This window comes from Crocuta crocuta, unplaced genomic scaffold, assembly GCF_008692635.1.
Source record: "Crocuta crocuta isolate KB4526 unplaced genomic scaffold, BGI_CrCroc_1.0 scaffold355, whole genome shotgun sequence".
In the NCBI taxonomy this organism is placed as follows: domain Eukaryota; kingdom Metazoa; phylum Chordata; class Mammalia; order Carnivora; family Hyaenidae; genus Crocuta; species Crocuta crocuta.
Window position 1 is genome coordinate 986,146 of NW_027527432.1, and position 25,859 is coordinate 1,012,004.

The 25,859-nt window shown below is 36.8% G+C and overlaps 1 protein-coding gene across 1 annotated transcript in view; it reads right to left on the reverse strand.

Annotated features, from left to right (window-relative positions):
- The window catches only part of GABRG3 (gamma-aminobutyric acid type A receptor subunit gamma3), a 700,780-nt gene that overhangs the window by 638,815 nt on the left and 36,106 nt on the right, over positions 1-25,859 (reverse strand). Inside the window, exon 3 of the mRNA XM_077759260.1 lies at positions 4,299-4,366. Coding sequence (XP_077615386.1) covers positions 4,299-4,366 — 68 coding nt within the window. The remainder of the gene's footprint in view (positions 1-4,298; positions 4,367-25,859) is intronic.

Here is a 25,859-nt window from a genome sequence, read left to right on the forward strand (position 1 = left end):
CAAAAGAACTAGAAATAGTTGTTTTCTCTCTTTCCTTGATTGTCAAATGAATATTTAGTGGGGGGAAAGGCATACGTTTATCAGGCTAAAGCCTGTAATCCTAATTACAGTCAAAACTCCAATAAAAATTTACACTCTTAAATCCTGTACACATTCTAAATTATGCTTTTTCCCCCCCATAATATATTCTTTAACTTTCTTTGTATCTCTCATATTCTTCTTTTTTATTATTGCTGACTCAATTCCCATTCAATACCCACTTACACCATCAGTCCTCTACTCTTAAATTGCTTTTGTTTTTCATGAGGTCCAGGTTAAAGAAGCTTACATTCTTTTGCAACTGCATCATTTGGTGTCATAGAGTGGATGTATGTGATATACTCAGCGATGTGAGAAGAACCCCTTTATCATTTGACTTCCAAGCAAAGTTTGGAAGTTTGGAGGTTTCCAAGTTTTGAGCATAAAGTTAGAAACAGTCATCCTTCAAGAAGTAAATGCACAAAGAGTGAACTCTAATGCAAATGTTTGAGTGATGATAAGTCACTAGAGGTTCACTGATTGTAACAAATGTACCACTCTGTTGGGGGGGGGGTGCAGTGTTCATAAGGGAAAGGCTGTGCAAGTGTGAAAGCAGGGGTAATGTGAAAAATCTCTTACCTTCCTCTCAATATTGCTATGAACCTAAAACTGCGCTGAAAATAAGTCATTTAAAAATATTTAAATAAAAAAAGCAATTATTTTTTATTTCTGCCACCTGCTTATTTTATTATTTTTTAAAATACAATTTATTGTCAAGTTAGCTAATATACAGTATATACAGTGTACTCTAGGTTTCGGGAGTAGATTCTGTGACTCATCACTTACAACACTCAGTGCTCATCCCAGCAAGTGCGTCCTCAATGTCCATCACCCATTTTCCCTGGCCCTCTGCACCCCCACTCTCCCATCAACTCTCAGTTTGTTCTCTATATTTAAGAGTGTCTATGGTTTGCTTCCCTCTCTGTCTGTAACTAATTTTTTCCTTCTCTTTCCCCACGGTCTTCTGTTAAGTTTCTCAAATTTCACATATGAGTGAAGACATATGATATCTGTCTTTCTCCGGCTGACTTATTTCACTTAGCATAATACTCTCCCTCAAGTTTCATCCATGTTAAAGAGCCCAAATGTCCATCAACTGAGGAATGGATTAAAAAGATGTGGTATATACATACAATGGAATACTGCTCGGTGGTGAAAAAGCAATTTTGAAGCTCCTGACTAATGCACCTCTTGAAACATCCCTCAGCGCTACTGGATATCCCCACATCTGGGACACTTGGTATTGAATTTAACTTGCTCTACCCACTGTGTACCATGATGCTTTGTTCATGAATCTGGACTTACTCCTCCCACTCATCTTTGTCTTAACCTGCACACAGCATCAAGCATGACACACAATATGGCAAATGTTTACTAAACGAACAAAGATGGAAATAGAGAAATTCACCCCGGAGAACATAGGAATTGAATATTGCAATGTATCTGTGTGTATCTAGATTGATCTATCTATTTATCTATCAAACAAACCTTTGCCTACCTTTTATACTTTGCTTAGCTGACATAAGTTAGTAGTACATTAATATTCCTCTTGGTAGCAGACAGGGGTCAGTCTAGACAACTCTAGCTCTGTTGAGAACTGACCATAAACATGTCACTATTTCCATAGCAATTTATTTCCTATCATTCAGCTTGCCCACGGTTGCCTAGCTACATGCTTCATTTTCACAAATAAAAAGCAACCAATATTTATTGGTCTAGCTTTTCACCACAGTTATCTCTAGATAACTCCTAGAAAGAAAAAAAAATGGACCAATTAATTTTCAAGATATTCAGGGCATTTTTTAAAGTGAGGGTTAACTGGAAAAGTTTTCTACTCAATCTCACTTATTAAAAATCTAATACCAGGACTTTGGTGTGTCTGCCACAGAACATATACGATTTTGATGCTCATTAAGATGATAGAAGTCTCACAACACCTCAGACCATTTTAAGATCAATCCTCTCACATTGATGAAGGGGTCAGAGTAAATTATTTTAAATAATGATTTTTAAATCATTGTCATTTCTATGCCATGTACTTTCTCTCTCCCTCTCTCTCATTTTTAAAGATAATTTTTTTTTATTTTTACTTTATTTAGTTATTTATTTGAGAGAGAGAGACAGAGAGAGAGAGGGAGGTGGGAATGGGTAGAGGAAGAGAGATAGAGAGACATATCTCACAACCATGAGATCATGACCAGAGCTGAAATCAAGAGTCAGATGTTTAACTGACTGAGCCACCCAAGCGCTCCTTCTCTTTCTTTAAAAGGGAGAAAGGGTTCTGATTAGAGATCTTACTGGATATGAACAAATCTCATAAATTATGACCCACACATATCTTGGATGAAAGTGAGTCTGCACACTTCCCAAATGCAAAGGTCCATCTGGGGCAAACCTAAGGATGAAGTCCAACTCTTCAGAAAGGCTTCAGAGCCTCAGTCCCAGGTAGGTCCAAAGTGCTGCCTACCCACACCCTGCTCCTTTGGCATTCAAACAGCATGCCAGCTCCTCATTCCCCAATTGGCTCTTACACCAGTCTTCCTGACTTTTACTGAGGACCTCTCCATGCTGTTTCACTTGGCAAATCCCTGCCTATAGACCATGTTTCAGAATGAGATCTCACCAGAGAAATCTATTCCAAATGCTGCCAGCTTTCCCAAGAGGTTGCCTATAGTTAACAGAGTCCTTATCACTCTTGGGTGATTGTCCATTAGCCTCTTCCTCTGAAGCCTGTGACTTTCAGGCAGAAATTTCTATCAATTCCCATAGCAAAGCTTAATCCTACGTACAAAGTAGATCTCAAAGTAATAAGAGTTAATGAAAATATCTAAGATATACAAATGCAAGCAGTTGTTTCTTAAAATAATTTTGTAACTCTATCTCTATGGAGGCACTTCTTTCTTAGTATGAGACAAAAATTAGTGTTGGACATAAGGGTGATAAATAATGTGGAAATGATGTAAGAAAATAAAACTCCAGAATAAGAAACAAATGAACTAAGAAGTTATTATACTTTTATGTAGTTAACTGAATAATTACTTATCAAGGAAAGGGAATATTACATTCATGATTTACATTTTACAATCCGCAGCCCATAAGCTGTGTGAAATGAATTATCTTTTATTCATTTCACCTCTTTGCCAGTGTCCCATCTTCAATTTATGGATGACATAATTTTTTAAGTGAGTCACCCATAAAAATAATTTTACCCTTACATGGAAAACTTTATACCATCAGAGAAAGAATGAACACTTTTAATATCTGGCAATGAAAAGAACTGATTTTGCTACTAATTCTAGAGGGATTATTTCCATCCACAGAACATTGCAATGAAAAGACAGCATCTAAGTCAGCATTTTGGCAATCCCCCCATGCCACAGCCTCACCCCCAAATCCAGAAGCCAGTGTGCAGCACTGAAGTATAAAGAAGGCCCCCAGTATACAAGATTTCCTGCAATCACTGGGTTCACAAATGCAAATGCGTGCTCTTGGAACCTTGCACACCACTCAGAGAGCCACACCACGGCCTGTAGCATCTTACAGGACACTTTTACACTAACATATTCCAGCATCTCAACACTTTCCTCATAGCTAAGCACTTTTTACAGGGAAAGCCTTCTTTCACATTATAGTGACTTCTGGAGCTCATTTTGCCTCCAAGTCTGTGAAAATACCCTCTCAAGGAAATCACATACTTGATTTCATACTTTCTCCTATTACAAGAAAAAGGTAATGTATTTACCCACAGAGTTCAAACTGAAGAGAAAAGTATATCCTGTTTAATCTCAGATGCTTCCCTAAAAGACACTAAAAGGCATGTCTTTGGTGTCCTGAAAACCTGACCAAAAGTCAAAAAGCTGTCATTTATATTCATCTCTGATATTAATGAAATTAGATATAGTCAAGGACTACATAATTGCAAATAATCTCATATGAAAATCTATGTGCAATAAATACATGTGTGGAGAAGGTAGGAGATGAGGTACCTTTTAAATACTCAAGCCATATCTCACTACTAGGGTCATAAATTCCATTCTTTGACTTTTTAAAATAAATTTCAATATTTAAGCTACCAATTAATGCTATAGAGTTAAGAGTCAATTATGAGTTTAAAACTGTGTGATAAATCTCGAGCAGAAACTCACAATGATGAGGAGAAAGAAATGTAAGCAAGAAATGATGAGGAGGTCTTCAGATCAGAAAAGAAAAGAGCTTCTTACCATGTTTATTGATGACACAGGACCAATGCTGTTAACATAGATGTCCACATCAATCACAGTTGGTTTTACTGTGGAGAAAAATACATGTGTGTTAACACTTTGTGCCAGAGAGACCGAGAAAAGCAGTATTCAACTTTCTTTGGGTATATTGGAAAAGGGTGGATATTCTTTTGGATTTGTCTTATAGTTGCAGTTCAAAACCTGCCTGTCTTCCTTTTTAAAATTCTTAAAGGATGAGAGATTCTTACTTGGATTTAATAAATTCTTGGAGGGAAAAAGAACATTTATACACTGAAAGTTGCCAGGAATAGATGACTATAAAGATATTCTGCAATATTTGTTATGCTGATTATATGGCTAAAATAAAAGCTATAAAATGATAAAACAAAAGACACTATGTAAGTAATTTAATGTCAATGTTTCCTATAAAGCCAAACCCCAGTGATGAGTAACATCAGGGATGGCTCCAGTTCCTTATTCATCACCTGACTGCCTAGCTAATGCTGTAAAAAAAAGTGACTCAAAGCAAGATCTAGAGAGTACATGCATCAGAGAAGAATAATGAATACTGATAACTGTCATTGTTATATAACTTAAAGACATGTACATATAGTGCATATTTATAATCCAATAAGTTAAAAAAAAAAGAACACTTTAGTAAGTCAAAGAATTAGTTTCAACTACGGGGGTATAAAATGTATATGATGAGAGATTGTGATCCAACATTGTGAATCAGAGGTAAAATTGCTTCATTTCCCCTGAAAGAAAACAGTTTCTCTTTCCTTGGTAGGGACCAGTAATGAGATTGCAGAGAGTCAGGAGCTCATGCCCTCTGAAAAGGAGGAGATTCTCTTTCCTCAGCATTTAGTAACTGATAAAAGGAATGACAGTACCAATTTCAGAATATTTCTGCCCCAGAGGAACATGAACAAGACTCTGAACCTTTGTACAGGAAACAAACTGTTTCTATGGAAACAAGAGTGTTTATATCTGCAATCATTTCAATAAGCTTCCTTTAGTTTTGCTAACTAACTAATAATTCACAAATGGACTTCTGTACTCCACTTTGTGAATTATGAGTGGCATTTCTGAGCTCATAGTCTCATTAAATTGCATATCCAGCAGTCTGTAGTCCAAGCCATGTTTTAAGAACCTTCATGAAAATGAAAACAATGATTATGAATTTGTGCCAACTACTCTAACATCTGTCAGGACAAGCAAGTCATATTAGCTTCAAAAAGCTGTTGGCATTTTGGAAACACTCCAACACAATTCTATGTATTATGTATGTAGTGTTTACATTTCATAAAAGGACTGTTCTTTATTTTAGACTGAGATTTGTTAACTACTATCAATAGAAAGTAGCATCTTTCTTCAACTTCATTGGATTCACCAAGTTTTCTCTCTCCAGACAGTGCATAACCTTTGGTGATGTCATACAAAAGCCTGTGTTAAGTCAGTCCATTGAGAACCTACTTTTTTGCAAGAGACTTTTCTGGTTGTTTTAAGGTATCAGAGCTTAGGCTTCCAGAGCTCTTAATCTCATTAAATGAAAAAGGACCTACAGGCATAAAGCCTTAACAACTTGAAATGGGAAGAGTCAAATGAGTATTATGTGCAATAGTGCAATGAATGTTTTAAGGGATAACAGTTTGGAATAAACACACATGCACACACATACAAACACACACACACACACACGTACACACAAAATGGGGAAATTAATTGTTTGAAGCAAATGTTATTTTAAAGTAACACCATGCTAAAGTAAAAGGAGCTTTTTAAGAAAGTGGCTCTGACAGTGGCACTGGGAACAAGAATGACTACAGCTGGCTCAAGGTTTATAATTCAAAGACTCAAGATAGGCCCTGACAAATGATCTTTGACAAAGGAGCCAAGATCATTTAAATGAGAAAAGGACAATCTCTTCAACAAATGGTATTGGATATACTGGATATCAGCATGCAAGAGAATGATGTTAGTCCTTACACTATATACAAAAATTAACTTAAAATGGACCAAAAACCTAAAGGTAAAACTGAAAACTGTGAAACTCTTAGAAGAAAACATAGGAGGAAAGCATCACAACATTGGAGTTGACAATTATTTCTTGGATATGACACCAAAAGCACAGGCAACAGTAAATAAATAAATAAATAAGACTACATCAAAATTAAAACAATTTCTATGTATCAGACACAGTCAACAGAGTGTAAAAGCAATCCAGGGAACTGAAGATAACATTTGTAAATTACTATCTATAAGTGGTTAATATCCACAACATAGAAAGAACTCCTAAACTTAACAACAATAAGCAAAATCTCTGATTTAAAAATGGTCAAAAGACTTTGACATTTCTCTAGAGATATGCAAATGATCATTAAGCACATGAAAAGATGCTCAGCATCATTAGTCATTACAGAAATGCAAATCAAAACCACAATGAAATACCACTTCACATCCGTTATCATGGTTACCATTAAAAAAAAACAAAACACTGGGCCTTGGTGGCTCAGTAGGTTAACCATCCAGCTTCGGCTCAGGTTATGATCTCATGGCTCATGGGTTTGAGCCCTGCATTGGGCTCTGTGCTGACAGCTAGTTCAGAGCCTGGAGCCTGATTCAGATTCTGTGTCTCCTCTCTCTGACCCTCCCCTGCTCACACTGTCTCTCTCTCTCTCTCAAAAAAATAAAATAAAACATTTTAAAAATTTAAGAAAAAAAACAGAAAATAACAAGTGGTGGCAAGGATATGGAGAAACAGAAACTCTCATGCATTGTGGGAATGTAAAATGATACAGCCACTGTGGAAAACAGCATGGCATTTTGTCAAAAAAATTAAACACAGAATTATATTACCCAGCAATTTCACTTCCCAAAAGAATTAACATCAAACATACATTTGTACACCCATATTCACAGCACCATCATTCACAAAAGCCAACAGTTGAAAGCAACCCAACTGTCCATGAAAGGATAAATAGATAAACCAAATGTAGTACATTCATATGGAATATTATTCAGCCTTAAAAAGGAAGGAAATTCTGCATGTTCTGTATCCTTTTATGTGATGGTCAGTCATGTGCGGCCACAAGAGAAAAGGTTCAGAATAACAAAGTTTATTATACTCACAGTCTTAGAAACAGGAGATATGCCTTGCAGAACCACATGGAAAAGCCACCAGGGTGGTCAGAAAGCAGAAGATAGGGCAAGATAGAGGGAGAAGACACTTATCCCATGATCATGAATAGGGTTTCCAAGGGAAAGACACAGAGGGCAGGATAAACAGCTAGTATTGTCTAGTTTGAATTCTTCCTGTGGTGTCTAGTGACCCTGGGATGAAGAATAGTGCTTCCTACAGTGTAAGGACCAGAGAGAGGGAGTATGGCTCTGGGTTGGTTAGCTTGCATATCAAAGGTATGCTCCTGGCTAGGCCCTATACTAGCTCTAAGAATTGGCTAGTCCCAAAAGAGCAGTTTCTCTTCAATTAAAAAGCATTTTTAAGATATCAAAACATCATAATATTCAGAAAATTAAAATATGCATATATATGTATATGTATATACAATACAGTGACACATAGATGAACATTGAGGATGTTTTACTAAGTAAAATATGCCAGTCAAAAAAGACAGAGACTTTATAATCAACTTATATGAGGCACTTGGAGTAATAAAATTCAGAGACAGAAAGCAAAATGGTGGTTGCCAAGGGCTTGGGGAAGGAAGAATGGGGAGTTAGTGTTTAATAGGAGCAGAGTTTCAGTCCTGCAAGACGAAAAGAGTTCTGGAGAGAGACAGTGGTGATGGTTGCAAAACAATATGAATATATACAAGACCACTGAAATGTACACTTAAAGGTGGTCAAAATAGTAAATTTTATGTTACACATATTTTCCACACACACACACACACACACACACACACAAAGATTAAGCTCTGGGTAGTTGGTAGAAGGATGAACAGTTACACAGAAGTAAAGAAGAAAGAAATGGGGAGAGAGGGGTGAGGGGCTGGTGATCCTCTGAGTGAAAAGGGGCAGATTCTATTGAAAAAGACTATAAAATAGGGCTGATGTTACTAGGTCTTATACAGTTTGTCCAAAAACAGATTCACTTTTCAGTTATTCATCTGAATTCCACCTTACCAATTTGGATATTATTATCTCCTAAAAATTCAGAGTTAGTATGTTTGAGACAAATCAGAAACTCATAAATTGTGCGGCATAAATTATTATGGCAAAGATGGACTGAGTAAGCCTTAATAAGCTTTGGTCACATTTATTACCTTGAAAGATTTATGTGACCCAAAGGGCAATAATATAGACTGCACTTCTATTTGCCTCTGTCACAAAACTAATGAACATACTTGTTCATTTATTTTTCTCCACTCTACCAGGGGCATCCACATGCTAAAACAAGCATCCTAGATTTATCAGCTATGAGCTTAAGAAGTGACCTAGATGCACAGGCAAGAATGGCACATGTCAAAGTGGCCTTGTGGAAAGAAGAGTGTAGGGGCAGTGTGGGTCTGTCTGCTGATGGACCTAGAGGCACATGGCTGACTTCTGCTCTTCAGAATGCTACTTAGAGACTGGAGTTAACATATTCTTTGTTTATTGTGGACACAAAAGGAATTCTGTCATGATAAAAAGTAAATAAATTATGCTTCAGTTCAAGAAAGTCCATTTTTCTGACCCTTGACATCCAGAACCACATCTAATATAGCACAAGACTCCTATTAGATAAAATCAGCACCTCTTGTGAAAAGAAAAATATATCAAATTTTACTTCCAAAATTCCAAACAAATTATCTGTTAAGAGGCCTTATTTATGTATATAAATGAGTACTTCCTGGCAGGTGTTTAAAATGCCAAACCTTGGGGCGCCTGGGTGGCTCAGTCAGTTAAGCATCTGACTTCATCTGAGGTCATGATCTTGTGATTCATGGGTTCAAGCCCGCATTGGGCTCTGTGCTGACAGCTCAGAGCCAAGAGCCTACTTTGGGTTCTGTGTCTCCCTCTCTCTCTGCTCCTCCCCCACTTGGGCTGTCTCTGTCTCTCAAAAATAAAAAAGAAGTTACAAAAAAATGTAAATGCCAAACCTGAATAAAACAGGTAACAAAAGCATTTCTGTGTAATCTGTCACCAGTTTACTGCTCCCCAGTTATATATAAATCTTAACAAACATCTTTCATCTTTCTGCTTGTCATATTTGGTGGTTACTTTTCTGGCCATGGGCCCCCAAAGGTGAGCACTGATATCATTCAATAAATTAGGTATGCCACATCCCTCAAAATAAGGTCAGTTCTGAGCTTCTCTTACAACAAGGTACGGGGTAGACTGGCAGATCTGATTCCACATCTTCTCTTAACTTTTCTAAGAGGGAATGGAAAGGGTATCGAGCTGGCTCTTCAAAACCCCCAGCAGTCTCTATAAAACCATAGAATTATGATAGCATGTTTTACTTTAGAAAAATTATGGAAGAAAGTATAAAAATTATAGTGAAAATAGAGGAGATATGCTTGGTGCAATGTGGATTCATGGGCATTGAGTCAGTTGTCAATTCTTCTGGGGAACGTGGAAGAGAGGGAATCCATCCCTGAAGGAATGAGGCTAAGGACCAATAATAATAATCATTTGGTTTTTCTTGAGTCATTTGATTAATGTCTCTTATAAATGATAGTTTCATACAAATTATGAATAAGTGCCTGAGGTCTTTTGGGAAAAATTATTTTATATATAGTAACTGAGAGGAAAAGATGTATAGCCTTTCGCTGAATCTACATATTGTTAGGTCACTTGCTACTTTTAGGTTATGAACATCCCTTAACATTCTTACTGGGGACTGGCACTTGGAGAGAAGGGTTTACAGATGACTCAGCTTCACCCTTCCCCACAGCATCTGCCATAGTTCATGGCACACAGTAGGTACTCATGGGATACTGGATAAACTTGGGTACCTGAAAACTGTGGTTTTAAGTTATTATTTTAAATGGATTTTACATGTTAAATGTTCATATCAGATTGAAAACTGAAACAGGAAGAATAATTTTTAAATTATGAACCTAATGACAACCACAGGTTGATGCAATTAGTCAAGAGTCAAGATCAAGTAGTCAAGAGCTGATAAGAGATTGTCCAAGACCAGGATATCCTGGAAATAGGCATCTGGTATAACAGAAATTATATTAACTCCCTGGTAGAGGAAAAAGCTGAGAGTGGCATTGGGGAACAAATGAAACCATTTATATTCATTCATAAACAGGCAAGAAATAGGCAATGACAGAAACACAGATTAAAACAGATGGGGTATAGGGCCAATAAGTGTTGACAGGGACAGAAACTACAGAGTGGGGGAAGGCTCCAGGTGATTATAGCTCTCCACAGAAGGCAATCTTTCATGAGCTAACCCCAGACTGGAAGCTAGAGGGAGGAGGAATGGAGACCCCAAAGGACACTGAGCAAATGTGCTAAGTAAAGCAACACAGCCAGTAGAGCATGCTGTATAAAGTGGCTGTGGCTATGCCATTTATCAGTTCTTTAATCTTGAAAAGTATCTTAACATCTCTTGCCTCAGTCTCATTATGTGCCAAGATGAACTGATCATAGAACCTAATTCATGGTAGGGATGGTTAGACTGTTGTGAAGTAGAAGTAGGAGCTCAGTAAATGTTTGCTATTGTTCCTGGGGTCCTTGGAGTTAGACACAGAAGAGAGTGCCAAAATCTTGCATTTGTTGCCTTTCAACTAATATTTATGACTAAAAGTCACCTTAGTCACTTAAATTCTACTTTTTCATGAAAAGCTTAAGTATACTGACAGAAATATTTAAATATCAGCAAATAAATTTTTACAAAAGAGAAAACGTAATACCAACTCATGCTTACGAAGGTTAAATAGAAGAGTTCTTCCAGTAGCTGAGAACATCCCTTACAGTCTTCACTGACTTTGGGGGAAAAAATGGGGACTCATCTGCTGTCAGCCCTTCCAATTTATTGCCCCCTTCCTTTACCTGAACCAAGAGTTCCACTGGGCAAAACGATGCACTAGGTAGATTGACGCCCTCCCCCCCACTACCATCACTGACTTCCCTTTAATTACTGCCTCTCTTCTTGCTGATGCCCACAGACAAAAGCATTAACATGTATTAAATGGCATTGTAATAAACATTTGCATTTAATCAGTATGTGATATTCTCATTTTCATTTGAAAGATAGGCAGCTAAAACATGACTGAGGAGGTGACTGAATCCTGTGCAGGATCCTGTAGCCTCACTGGAGCAAAATCTCAGTGTTCCACCCTCAACTTCCCAGAGGATTAAAGAAATGCTGATGAACAATGACTTCAGTGGGAGCTCATTATCATCATCATGATCATCATCACAAATAACTTTTCCAGACTCTTCTTAAAATGCAATACTGCCTCTGAGGCATACACTACATCCATCTATACCAGCTCAGTAGAAATGTGTTTTCAAATGCTTTTCTCTGGCTGGGAGAATACTAGGTTATGGGGGATGGGTAAAGGGACTTGGGGAGCAGGTGCATAGAATGGGCAAAATTAATATTACAGTGTTGTCAAGACTCTTCAAAAATGTTTGACATAGGTTAGCATTGAGAGTACTATTATGGGTCCCATTTCAGCTCTGTCAGGGTTCCTACTTGGCCAGTTAACTTGGTTCTGACTTTCCATTATAAGGTTTACAGCTAATCCCAACTCCACTAATCCCAGAATTTTGGATGCCAATCCCAAAGGCGTACTTTTTCTTAATAATTCTTTAAGTATATGATCCCAAGTGGGCCAATAAGAGTTAAAAGATCAAGACACAAATGTTATCACCTCAGACATGGGTCATACCTGATAAGGCAAACAGTGAGATTCAGCTTTTGTATACACTCATAAAAATGTATTACTAAAATAGATAGGGAATTCATATTCTCAAAAGAATGAAGAATACTGGTGTTAACATTCAGAACCACAACTTCAGAGCAACAATGAGTAGGTGCTCAAAACTGGTATCTAACTTTTCATGTCTTAAAACAGTCTAGTGGTAAGAATATAAAGAAATTTAGGGGAGTGACTGGGTGGCTCAGTCGGTTAAGCAGCTGACCCCTGATCTTGGCTCAGGTCATGATCTTACAGGTTTGTGAGATTGAGCCCCGTGTCAGGCCCTGCACTGACAGCATGGAGCTTGCCTGGAATTCTCTGCCCCCTTTTCTCTCTGCTCTCTCTCATACGAGCTCTCTCTCAAAACTAAAATTAAAAATAAAGAAATTTAGGAAGTCATCTACACAGTTTAATAATCTTATAAATTTGACTCACAAGTAGCCACATGAACTTGTAAAAATAATTTAAATTTTCTGGGGCTCATTTTCTACATCTGTAACTGAGTGTTTGAAGTGTGTTTTCCTTCCAAGCAGGAACTCTATTGGCTATAACAGGAAAGTTACATTTTAAAAACTTTCTTCATGATAGCACCTTGTCCTTTCTATCACCTGACTGGAATATCAAACTATATTCACCAACAGAATTTTTAGCCTATAACAGATATGAAAAATCAATGCATTACATCTTTAAACAATCAGAATACTGAGAATGGTAGGGAAGACATGGTATGTGACAGATCTTATTGTACACTAAAATGCATAACAGGGTGATAACAGCAAGATTGCCAAATAGGTAGCCCCAGATCATCCTAACCCCACAAAGAACCCAACTTAACAATTCCCTTTGTGAGAAATCCAGAAGCCAGTTAAGAGGTCCCTGCACCCCAGGTGAGCTTGAAGCCAGCGACATGGAAGTCCAGTTGGAAAATTCGTGGCACACAATACGAGACTCTCCCCCTAACATTGAGAGAAAATAAGACAAAGCTCCAAGCTCCCAATTTCTTACTGGGGAGGGAAAAAGAAGGGTGGAACATACATTCAACACTTTTACTTTTGGGGAAACTGCTCCAGGGCCTGTTTTATGTCTTGCCTGAATTTAAGTACTGACAAGAAGTGGACAGCAGGTTGGGGACTACTGAGAACAAGAGCCATCAATATGATTGGGTCCATCAGGAAAATTTGTAGTATCACAAAAAGACATTAAGGTAGAACTCCAGTATCTTAGCTTGCTACAGCACTGGAGAGGCTTCAGTACCACAGTAAGATACTGGGGGTGGGGGGTGGGTGGCTACTGGGTAGTACTGGCAAACCTCTTCAATTATATTACAAGGAAAAGCTCAGGGAGGATGTATCCGCAGACAAGGCTTGAGAAGTTGCCAGAATCTCTAGGCAGGAAGACTGATGAAAGTCTTCCCTGTATGAAACCAGACCACAAAGACTGAGAGAAGTGGTTGATTTTTCAAATGACTAAATCACACATAAGATAACAAAAGAAACATGGGGTGCCAGGGTGGCTCAGTCGGTTAAGGGTCTACTTCAGCTCAGGTCATGATCTTATGGTTCATGAGTTCAAGCCCCACATCAGTCTCTGTGCTGACAGCTCAGAGCCTGAAGCTTGCTTCAGATTCTCTCTCTCTCTCTGTTCCTCCCCCACTTGTGCTTTGTCTCTCTCCCTCTGTCTCTAAAAAATATACATTAAAAATTTTTTAAGATAAGAGAAACCACATTCAAAGAAAAATATTAAATCTCCAGGAAATCAAACAAGATTATATTAATAATCAAACAAAGAATTAAAAAAAATCATAAGGATGCTCAATGAATGGAAAGAGAACATAGACAGACAACTAAATGAAGTCAAGAAAATGATACATGAGCAAAATAAGAATATCAAAAAGATATAGAAATTATGAAGAAAAATTAAACAGAAATTCTGGTGATAAAAAGGATAGTAACTGAATTGAGAAACTCTGCTTGAAGAATACAGCAGCATACCTGACCAAGCAGAAGAAAATATCAGTATTCTCAAATATAGGACATATAAAATTACCAAGCTGGAAGACAAAAAGTAAAAAAAAAAAAAAAAAAAAAAAAGAATGAAGAAAAATGAAGATAGATTAAGGACTTTATGAGATATCATCAAGCAGAACAACATATGCATATGGAAGTTCCAGAACAAGAAGAAACAAAGAAAAGTGCAAAGTCTATTTGAAGAAATTATGGCCAAAAGTGTCCCAATTTGGAGGAGATACATGGACATACAAATTCAAGAACTTAAGGAACTCCAAGTAGGATAACCTTAAGAGATCGACACAAATACACAACATTACCAAACTCAAAAATCACAGAGAGAGAATCCTGTAAACAGAAAGAGAAAACTAACTCATCACATATAAGGAAGCTCCTATTAGATCATCATTGGACTTATCAGCAGAAACTTTGATGGTTAGGTGGTAAAAGATGATATATTCAAAGAGCTGAAAGATAAAACTATCAATCAAGAATACTATGTCTTTCAAAAATGAAGGAGAAATTAAAACTTCCAGGTAAACAAAAGCTGAGGAAGTTTGTCACCACTAGACCTGCCCTACAAGAAATGCTGAAGGCAGTCCTTCAAGCTAAAGCAAAAAGATAATAAACAGCAACACAAAACCGTACAGAAATATATACATGTATATATTTATATATATATATAATATAAAATCCTGTGGTACTGTAATGTAGGCACATAAAACAATTTTAAATATGATAGATAATTAAAAAATAAAAATACACTATAAATCTATGTTAATGAATACACAATATAAAAATAAGTAATTTATGTCATCAAAAGCATAAAGTTTTCAAGGGGCACGAAAGTGTAAAGAAGTAGAGTTTTTATATGCAATTTAAGCTGTTATCAATTTAACGTAGATTATAACTTTAAGATGCTTAATATAATAGTACCCGCAAAGAAAATATCTTATAGAATATAAACAAAAGAAAGTGAGAAGGGAATCAAAATATGTCACTACAAAAACTAAATAACTGAAAATAAAATAATGCAGCAGGAGGAAAAGAGGGACAAAGAGGTTTAAGACATACAGAAAACACTAAAATGGCAATGTAAGTCCCTCCATACTGACAATTACTTTAAAAGTAAATGGATTAAATATCTCAGTTAAAAGACACCAACGCAGGGTGGCTCAATGGTTAAAAAAACAAGATCCAACTTGCTGTCTATAAGAGACTCACACTAGATCTAAGGACACACATCTGCTAAAAGTGAAGGATGAAGACACTTATTCCATGTAAATAGGCAGCTTAAAAGAGCAGAGGGGCCATACTAATATCAGACAAAAGAAACTTTAATACCAAACATGTCACAAGAAACAAATAACATCATTACATAATGACCAAAGGACCAATTCACCAGGAAAATATAAAAAATATATGCACCTAATTATTAGAACTCCCAAGTATATAAAGCAAATATTGGCAGAACTGAAGAAAAAAAATAGCCACACATCAGTAGAAGATTCAGCACCCCGCCAGGCTGAAGATCAGTAAGGAACCATAAGTTCTGAAAAAACGATAGACCAAATGCGCCTAACAATTATATACAAAACCCTCCATACAACAACAGCAGAATACACATTACTCTCAAATGTCATGGAATATTCTTCAAGACAGACTACATGGTAGGCTATAAAACAAGCCTTAATTTTAAGCAGATTGAAATCATACATACAAATTATCTTCTCTGACTACAATGAAATGAAACTAGGATTCACTATGAGAAGGAAAAGATGAGAATACACACATATGTGGAAATTAAACAATTCACTTTTAATCAATGGGTCAAGGAAGAAACCATAGGGAATTTTAAAATATCTGGAAACAAATGAAAGTAAAAATACAACATATCAAAACATATGTGATGCAGTGAAAGTAGTACTGAGGAAGGACTTTATATTGGCAAACACTTATATTTAAAGAAAAAAGATCTTAAATGAACAATGTAATTTTGCATCTCAAGGGACTAGTAAAAAAAAAACTAGGGAGGAGTGGCAGGTGTGAGGTATGTGGAAGTGAACTGAGGGAGAGAAAAACAGTGGTGTGGCAGAGGGTAAGGAGCCCTTTCCATGGAGAGACAGGAGGGAGAGAAAAAGAGAAAGGTTGAGAAAGTACAGCATAGTTGACACAAGAGGAAAATCTCTCTGGACCACACATTGGGGACTGAGAAGTTCTGAATGTAGAACTTTTTTCTCAAACAGAATTTGGAGCTCAACCTCTGAGGTTTTGGAAGTATGCAACTTTCTCTGGAGCACAGCTGTGGCACATGCTCCTAAGGGGGGAGGAGCTGGACCCAGAGGACATCCCATGGTGTGGGGATCTCTGGGGCATACTCAGAAAGAACATTGCCCTTCCTGGACTACTTTTGGAAGAGGGTATATTGCCTCCCCAAGGGCAAAAGACCCTGAAGACATCAGCAAAAGGCCTTTAATCAGCAGAAGACAGAGGTGCACCCAGAGGGAATATAACCTATGCTGCTGCTAGCAGGTAGATTCTGCACACTGTACAGGAATTGTACTGTTTTTCATGAACAAAGGACTTCAGGAACTTTGTGGAGAGACTAAGCTAGAGGTGGGGTGCAGATCCACAGTGCCCAGTCATTTAAGACATCTTATTTTTATTTATTTTTATTTTTTATTTAATTTGTTTACAAATAGTTTATTGTCAAGTTGGTTTCCATATAACACCCAGTGCTCATCCCCACCAGTGCCCCCCTCTGTGCCCATCGTCCCCCTCACCCCCCCACATCCATCAGTCCTCAGGTTTTTCTCAGCATTCAAGATGAGACATCTTATTTTTAATCCCAGCCATGCACCAAAGAAAAAACACAGGAGAGTTGTGGCACAGAGTGAGCTAACTGGCCTTACTATTCTGTGAGGGGTGCATGACTAGCCAGGAGCATGACAAGAGACTGGGATAGTGCTATTTTCCCCCCAACACCAACATCATGGACTTCAGTGAACAGCACAGCAGCCACCAGTGGAGGTGCTTGCACTGAACCTCCCCACTACCACATCTCCCTACCTGGGAACTATTTATTTACAGAGCAAGACTGACTCTGAGCCAGGGCAGCAGGCCTGTCCTCCAGAAGACCAGCACAGACAGCACCTGGCATGCACTAAGTGTACTGAAATCGAGTGCTTTAAAGAGTTACTTACAGTTCTGGTGGAAATAGGGCCAGGATTACTTTTAATTTTCTTTTCTTTCTGTGTTTCTTTTGGAATCAGTCTCATAGTCTGTTGTTTATTTTATTCATTTTTTATCCTTTCTTTCGATCAAGATGTTTTATTCTTTTCTCTCTTTTTTTTTTCTTTTCATTTTCCTTTTCTTCTTTCTCTTTTTAATTTTCTTCCCCTTTGGAATCAACCTTATAGTTTTTTGTTTCTCTGGGGTTGTTCTTGTTGTTCCCTTTCCTTTACTCTCTTCATAGGATCTGTTCCCCCCACCCCCTTTTAATCCAGGCTTACTTCAACAAACAAATCAAAGCACACCTATTTAAAGGTACAACACTCTTCATTTCAGCCAAGGAGGATCTCTGCAGAGGACCGACCAGTGAGAAACAGCAGCCAAAACACAACAGCTGATTGCACACAGCATATACCAAAAACATTTTCTGAAGTGCCAGGCCCTGAACAATGTAAGACTCCTTTTTAATATAGCATTAATCAAGTGCAGGAAACATAATAAACTTTCAAAACATGCAAAGACAGAAACTTAGCCAAAATGACAAGATGGAGGAATTCTCAAAAGAAACATCAAGAAGAAATCATAGGGACTTGATCAAAACATATATAAACAATATTATCTGAACAAGAATTTAGAACAACAGCCGTAAGACTAAAACCTGGGCTTGAAAAAAGCATAGAAAACACCAGAGAAACCTCTGCTACAGAGATCAAAGACCGAAACTAGTCAAGGTGAAATTTTAAAAAATCTAGAACTGAGATGTAAAATCAACTGGATACAGTCACAACGAGCAGAGGAGAGAATAGGTGATACAAAAGATAAAATCATAGAAAATAATGAAGCTGAAAAAAGGAGGGAAAGGAAATTATTATATCATATCATGGGGGGGACTTAGAGAAATTAGTGATTCCATAAAATGAAACAACATCCTTATCATAGGAGTCCCAGAAGAAGAGCAAGAAAAAGGGGCAAATGGTTCATTTGAACAAACTATAGCTGGGAACTTCCCTAATCTGGAGAAGAAAACAAGCATCAAAGTTCAAGAGGAACAGAGAACTCCCCTCAAAATCAACACAAACAGGTAAACATGATGACATATCATAGTGAAAATTGCAAATTACAAAGATAAGGAGAGAATTCTGAAAGCAGCTAGGGACAAAAGGTCCTTAACCTACAAGGGTATACATTTAAGGTTAGCAGTAGACCTGAAATTTGGCAGGCCAGAAAGAAGTGGCAGGATATATTCAAGATGCTGATGGGAAAAATATGCAGCCAAGAAGTCTTAATCCATCAAGGTTGTCATTCAGAAAAGTAGATATTGTCCCAGACAAACAAAAACTAAAGGAGCTCATGATCACTAAACCACCCCTGGAAGAAATTTTTAAGGGGATTCTCAGAATGGGGAGAAGAAGACCAAAACAACAAAGACTACAAAGGAACAGAAAACATCACCAGAAACACTAATTCTACAAGTAACGCAAAGGCACTAAATTCATACCATTCAATAATCACTCTGAATGTAAATGGACTAAATGCTCCAATAAAAATACGTGGGGTATAATAATGGATGAAAAAAACAAGATACATCTATATGGTGTCCACAAGAGAATAATTTTAGCCTTAAAAATAACTGTAGATTGAAAGTGAGGGATGGAGAACCATCTGTCATGTTAATAGATGTCAAAAGAAAGCAAGAGTAGCCACACTTATATCAGAAAAACTTGATTTTAAAACAAAGGCCATAATAAGAGATGAAGAAGGGCATTATTTCATAATTAAGGGGTCTTTCCATCAAGAAGATCTAACAATTTAGATATTGTTAATATTTATGTAAATATTCATGCTTCAAGCTTAGGGGCACCCAAATGTATAAATCAATTAATAACAAACATAAAGAAACTCATTGATAATAATACCATTAAGGTAGGGAATATTAATACCCCACTTACAACAATAGACAGATCATCTAAGCATACCATCAAGAAGGAAACAATGGCTTTGAATGACACACTGGACCAGATGACTTAACAGATATATTCAGAACATTTCATCCTAAAGCAGCAGAAACTACATTCTTTTCATGGCACATGGAATATTCTCCAGAGTAGATCACATACTGGGTCATAAATCAGCCCTCAACAGGTACAAAAAGACTGAGATCACACCATGCATATTTTCAGATCACAACGCTGTGAAATTTGAACTCTATCACAAGAAAAATTTGGAAAGCCTTCAAATACATGGATGTTAAAGAACATCGTACAAAAGAATGAATGGGTTAAACAGGAAATTAAGGAAGAGATAAAAAAAAATATACATGGAAGCAAATGAAAATGCACACATGACAGTCCAAACCCTTTGGGATGCAGCAAAGGAGTCCTAGGAGGAAAGCACATTGCAATTAAGCCCTGTCCCAAGAAGCAAGAAAAGCCCCAAATACACAACCTAACCCTACACCTAAAGGAGTTAGAAAAGGAGCAGCAAATAAAGCTTAAACTAAGAAGAAGGCAAATAATAAAGATTAGAGCAGAAATAAATGATATAAAAACAAACAAACAAACCCAGTAGAATAAACCAATAAAACTAAATGTTGGTCCTTTGAGAGAATAAGCAACATTTATAAACCCCCATTCAGACATCAGAGAGAAAAGAGAGAGGACCCAAACAGATAAAATCATGAATGAAGGAGAAGAGATCACAACCAACACCACAAAAGTACAAACACTTAAAAGAGAATACTATGAAAAATTATATGCCAACAAACTGGAGATTCTGGAAGAAATGGACAAATTCCTAGAAACTCACAGAAAATTTGAACAGACCCATAACTAGCAAAGAAATTGAATCAATCATCAAAAATCTCCCAACAAGAAAGAGTCTTCAGCCAGATGGCTTCCCAGGAAAATTCTACCAGACATTTAAAAAAGAGTTAATACCTAATCTTCTTAAACTGTTTCAAAAAATGGAAATGGAAGGAGAGGCACTGGGGTGGTTCAGTCAGTTAAGCGTCTGACTCTTGATTTCAGCTCAGATCATGATCTCATGATTTGTGGGATCCAACTGGGCTCTGCACTGACATTGCGGAGCATGTTTGGGATTTTCTCTCTCCTTAGCTTTCTGCTCCTCCTCCATTCTCACTCACATGTTCTTCCTCTCTCTCAAAATAAATAAATAAACTTAAAAAAAATAAAATAAATGGAAGGAAAGCTTCCAAACTTATTCTATGAAGTCAACATTATATTGATTCCAAAACCAGACAAAGACCTCACTATAAAAGAGAAATTATAGGCCAATATCCCTGATAAGCCTGGATGCAAAAATTCTCAACAAGATACTAGCAAATCGATTCAACAGTACTTTAAAGAATTATTCACCACAATCAAGTGGGATTCATTCCTCGGCTGCAGGGCTGGACCAATATTCACAAATCAATCAGTGTGATATACCACAATCATAAAAGAAAGGATAAGAACCATATGATCCTGTCAATAGATGCAGAAAAAGCATTTGACAAAATACAGCATCTTTTCTTGATAGGTTTCTTGACAAAAACCCTCAAGAAAGTAGGGATAAAAGGAATATACCTCAACATTATAAAGGGAATATATGAAAGACCTAACAACTAATATTATCCTCAATGGAGAAAAATTGAGAGCTTTCCCCCTAAGGTCGGGACATAACAAGGATGTCCAGTTTCAACATTGTTGCTCAACATAGTACTGAAAGTCCTAGTTTTAGTAATCAGATGACAGAAAGAAATAAAAGGCATCCAAGTTGGCAACGAAGAAGTCAAATTTTCACTCTTCACAGATGGCATGATACTCTATATAGAAAACCTGAAAGACTCTACCCAAAACTACTAGAACTGACACATGATTTAGGCAAAGTTTCAGGATATAATATAAACATAAAGATATTGGTTGCATTTCTGTACACCATTAAGGAAGCAGCAGAAAAGGAAATCAAGGACTCAATCTCATTTACAACTGCACCAAAAACCATAAGATACCTAGGAATAAATCTAACCAAAGAGGTAAAGATCTATACACTGAAATTATAGAAAGTGCTGAAAGAAATTGAAGACACAAAGAAATGAGAAAACATTCCATGCTCATGGATTGGAAGAAGAAATATTGTGAAAATGTTGATACTACCCAAATAAAATCTACATATTGAATGCAATTCCTGTCAAACTAACACAAGTTTTCTTTAGAGCTGGAACAATAAATCCTAAAATTTGTATGGAACCAGAAAAGACCCTGAATAGCCAAAGCAATGCTGAAAATGAAAACCAAGGCTGGAGGCATCACAATTCTCGACATCAAGCTGTATTACAAACCTGTAATGGATGAAAGACCTAAATGTGAGACAAGAAACCATCAAAATCCTACAGGAGAAAATAGGCAGCAAACTCTTTGATCTCAGCTGCAGCAAGTTCTTACTAGAAATGTCTCTGGAGGCAAGGGAAACAAAAGCAAAAACGAATCACTGGGATCTCATCGAGATAAAAAGCTCTGCACAGTGAGGAAACAATCAAGAAAACTAATAAGCAAATACCAGAATGGGAGAAGATATCAGATAAGAGGTTAGTATCCACAACGCAGAGTACTAACCACTATACGATCACGGCCAAGAGGTTAGTATCCAAAATCTATAAGGAACTTATCAAACTCAAACCAAAAAACAGATAATCCAGTGAAGAAATGGGCAGAAGACATGAATAAACACTTTTTCAAGGAAGCCATCAAGGTGGCTAAAAGACACATGAAAATATGCTTAACATCACTCATCATCAGAGAAATACAAATCAAAACCACAATGAGATTCCACCTCACACTTATCAGAATAAATAAAATTAACTACTGAGGAAACAACAGATATTGGCGAGGATGCAGAGAAAGGGGAACCATTTTGCACCATTGATTGGAATGCAAACTGGTGCAGGCACTCTGGAAAATGGAATGGAGGTTCCTCAAAAAATTAATAATAGAACTACTCTCTGACCCAGGAATTGCATCACTAGGTATTTATACAAAGGATACAAAATGCTGATTCTTAGGGGTACATGCACCCCAATTTTATATCAGCACAATCGACAATAGCTAAGTTATGGAAAGGCCCCAAATGTCCACCAACTGATGAATGGATAAAGATTTTATATATATATATTTATATATATATATATAAATATAGAGTGTATTTATATATTAAAGACAAAGAATGGAACAAGAGTGTATTATGCTACTCAAGTCAGGCAGAGAAAGACAAATATCATATGATTTCGCTCATATGTGTAATTTAAGAAACAAAACAGATGAACATGGGGGGGAATAAGATAAAAACAGAGAGGGAGGCAAACCCTGTGAGACTCTTAAATACAGAGAACAAACTAAGGGTTGCTGGACAGGAAGTGGGTTGGGGGATGGGCTAAAGAGATCAGAGGCATTAAGGAGGGCACTTGTTGAAATGAGGACTGTTATATGTAAGTGATAAATCACTAGGTTCTAGGCCTGAAACCAATACTACATTGTATGTTAACTAACATGAATTTAAATAACTTAATTAAAATAATTAAATAAATAGGTAAATAAGTAAATAAAATTTAAAAAATGAAAAACTAAGCCTAAAGTTAGCAGATGGAAGGACATAGTAATTACTGCAGTAAAAATAAACATAATAGAGAATAGAAAAACAAAAAATAAAATAAACAAAACCAGGAGTTGATTCTTCAAAATAAACAAATTTCACAAACTACATAAAACTACATGAAGAGTAAACGAAAGAAGACTCAACTAAATTTATAAATGAGAGAGTAGACATTACAACTGATGTCACAGAAATAAAGGGATTATAATAGTCTAACAATAACAATTATACACGAATAAATTGGATTTTAAAAATCTTACCAGACAAGTAACTACAAAGGAGATTGAATGTGTATTTCTCTTAGCAGAGAAAAGCCCAGGACAAGATGGTTTCACTGGTGATTTCTTACAAACATTTAAATAATTAACAATCCTCCCCAAACTCTTTCAAGAAAGTGAAGAGGAGGAAATATTTCAAAGCTCACTCTGTGAGGCCAGTATCAATACTCTAATACTAAAGCTATATAAAGACATTACATGAAAAGTACAGACTGATATCTCTGATCAAGTCTGGTGAAAAATTTCTCAACAAAAAGCTAGCAAACAGAAATCAACAGCAAATTAAAAGGATTATACACCATGACCAAATGGGATTTACCCACAGATTGCAAGGGAGTATAACATATGAAAATCAATATAATATATATAACATTAACAAATTAAGAAAAAACACGATAAACTCAATTGATTCAGAAAAAGCATTTAACAAAATTTAATAACCTCTCATGATTAAAAAAAAATTCAGGGGCGCCTGAGTGTTTCAGTCAGTCAAGTGTCCGACTTCAGCTCAGGTCACAGTCTCACGGTTCGTGGGTTTGAGTCCCGCATCAGGCTCTGTACTGACAGCTAGCTCAGACCCTAGAGTCTGCTTCAGATTCTGTATCTGTCTGTCTGTCTCTCTCTCTCTCTCTGACCCTCCCCTGCTCACACTGTCTCTCTCTCTCCAGAATTAAAAACATTTAAAAAATGTTTAAAAATATTCAGCAAACTAGGAGCAGAGAGACATTACCTCAACATAAAGGCCATAAATGAAAAGTCCATATCTTATAGACAAAGAAATAAAAGGCATCTAAAATGTAAGGGAAGAAGAGAAATTATGTCTATAAAGAAACATTATAAGTTAAAAATTCTTTACACTCTACACACATACACACACACATATTTTCATCAAAGTTGCAGGATATAAAAATAAACAAAAATCTGTTGGATTTCGAAACAATAATGAACAACCTGAAAAAGAAATTATGAAAACAGTTCCAGATATAATATCATCAAAAAGAATAAAATACTTAGGAATAAAGTCAACCAAGAAGCAAAGGACTTGTATGCTGCAAACTACACAACATTGGTGGTAAATTTTAAAGAAGACACAAGTAAATGGAAAGATATCCTGTGCTCATGGACTGGAAGACTTAATATTTTTATATATCAATACTACCCAAAATACCAATGACATTTTTGGCAAAAAAAAAAAAAAACCAACCCACTTAAAGTCCATATGAAAACTCAAGGGACCTTAAGGAGCACAATAATCTTAAAAAGAAAAAGACAGCTGGAGGGGGCAAGAAGGCGGAGAAGCAGGGAACTCCATACATTGCACTTGCCCCTATATCTCACACGGAGAAGGCCTGAAGCCATAGGAACCCTTACAGAATCCAGGAGTTTGGGAGGAAAAGGAAAGAGAGTCCCCTGAGAAAACCTTCTAGCAGCTACCTCAAGAAACAAGCCAAAGTACACATGGTGGAGAGTACCAAATATCACTACGAGTAGAAAAATAAAATAATTAAGGTCTCAACAAGAGAGAACAAGAGATACCATTCAAAGAACCCCGTCTGAACGGATAGGCCCTGGACATTCAAAGAGCCCTCTTTGGTGCAGCAGCGCTCACAAGTGCAGAGACCGTAACAAGCTTTTAAAACTAACAAGACATAGAAAGCTCACCAAAGTGATGAAACGAAAGAGCTCTCCTCCAAAGAAATTCCAGGAAGAATTGACAGCTAAAGAACCGCTCAAAACAGATATAAGCAACATAACTGAACAATAATTTAGAACAATAATCATAAAATTAATCGCTGGACTTGAAAAAAGTATGGATGACATCAAAGAAACTATGGCTACAAACACCATGGAGCTTAAAAACAGTGATGATGAATTAAAAATGTGATAAATGAGATGCATAATAAACTGGAGGCGTCTGATGCACGGATTGAAGAGGGAGAAAGGACGATAAGTGATTTAGAAGACACCATTATAGAAAAGGAAGATACTGAGAAAAAAAAGAGATAAACTGATCCAGGAGCAAGAAAGAAGAGTTCGAGAGCTCAGCAAAACAGTCAAACGCAACAATATCCATATCATAGGAATCCCAGAAGAAGAAGAGAGAGGGAAAGGTGCTGAAGGGGTCCTGGAACAAATTATAGCAGAGAACTTCCCCATCCTGGGGAGGGAAGTAGACGTTGAAATTCAAGAGGCACAGAGAACTCCCCTCAGATGTAACTTGAATCAATCTTCTACATGACATATCATAGTGAAACTGGCAAAATATAAGGACAAAGAGAGAATTTTGAAAGCAGCTAGGGAGAAAAGGGCCTTAACACACAAAGGGAAACCTATCAGTGGTGACAGACCTATCTACTGAAACCTGGCAGGCCAGAAAGGAATGGCAGGAGATCTTCAATGCGATGAACAGAAAAAATATGTAGCCAAGAATCCTCTATCCAGCAAGCCTGTCATTCAAAATAGAAGAAGAGAAAAAATTCTTTCCAAATAAACAAAAAAATGAAAGAATTTGTT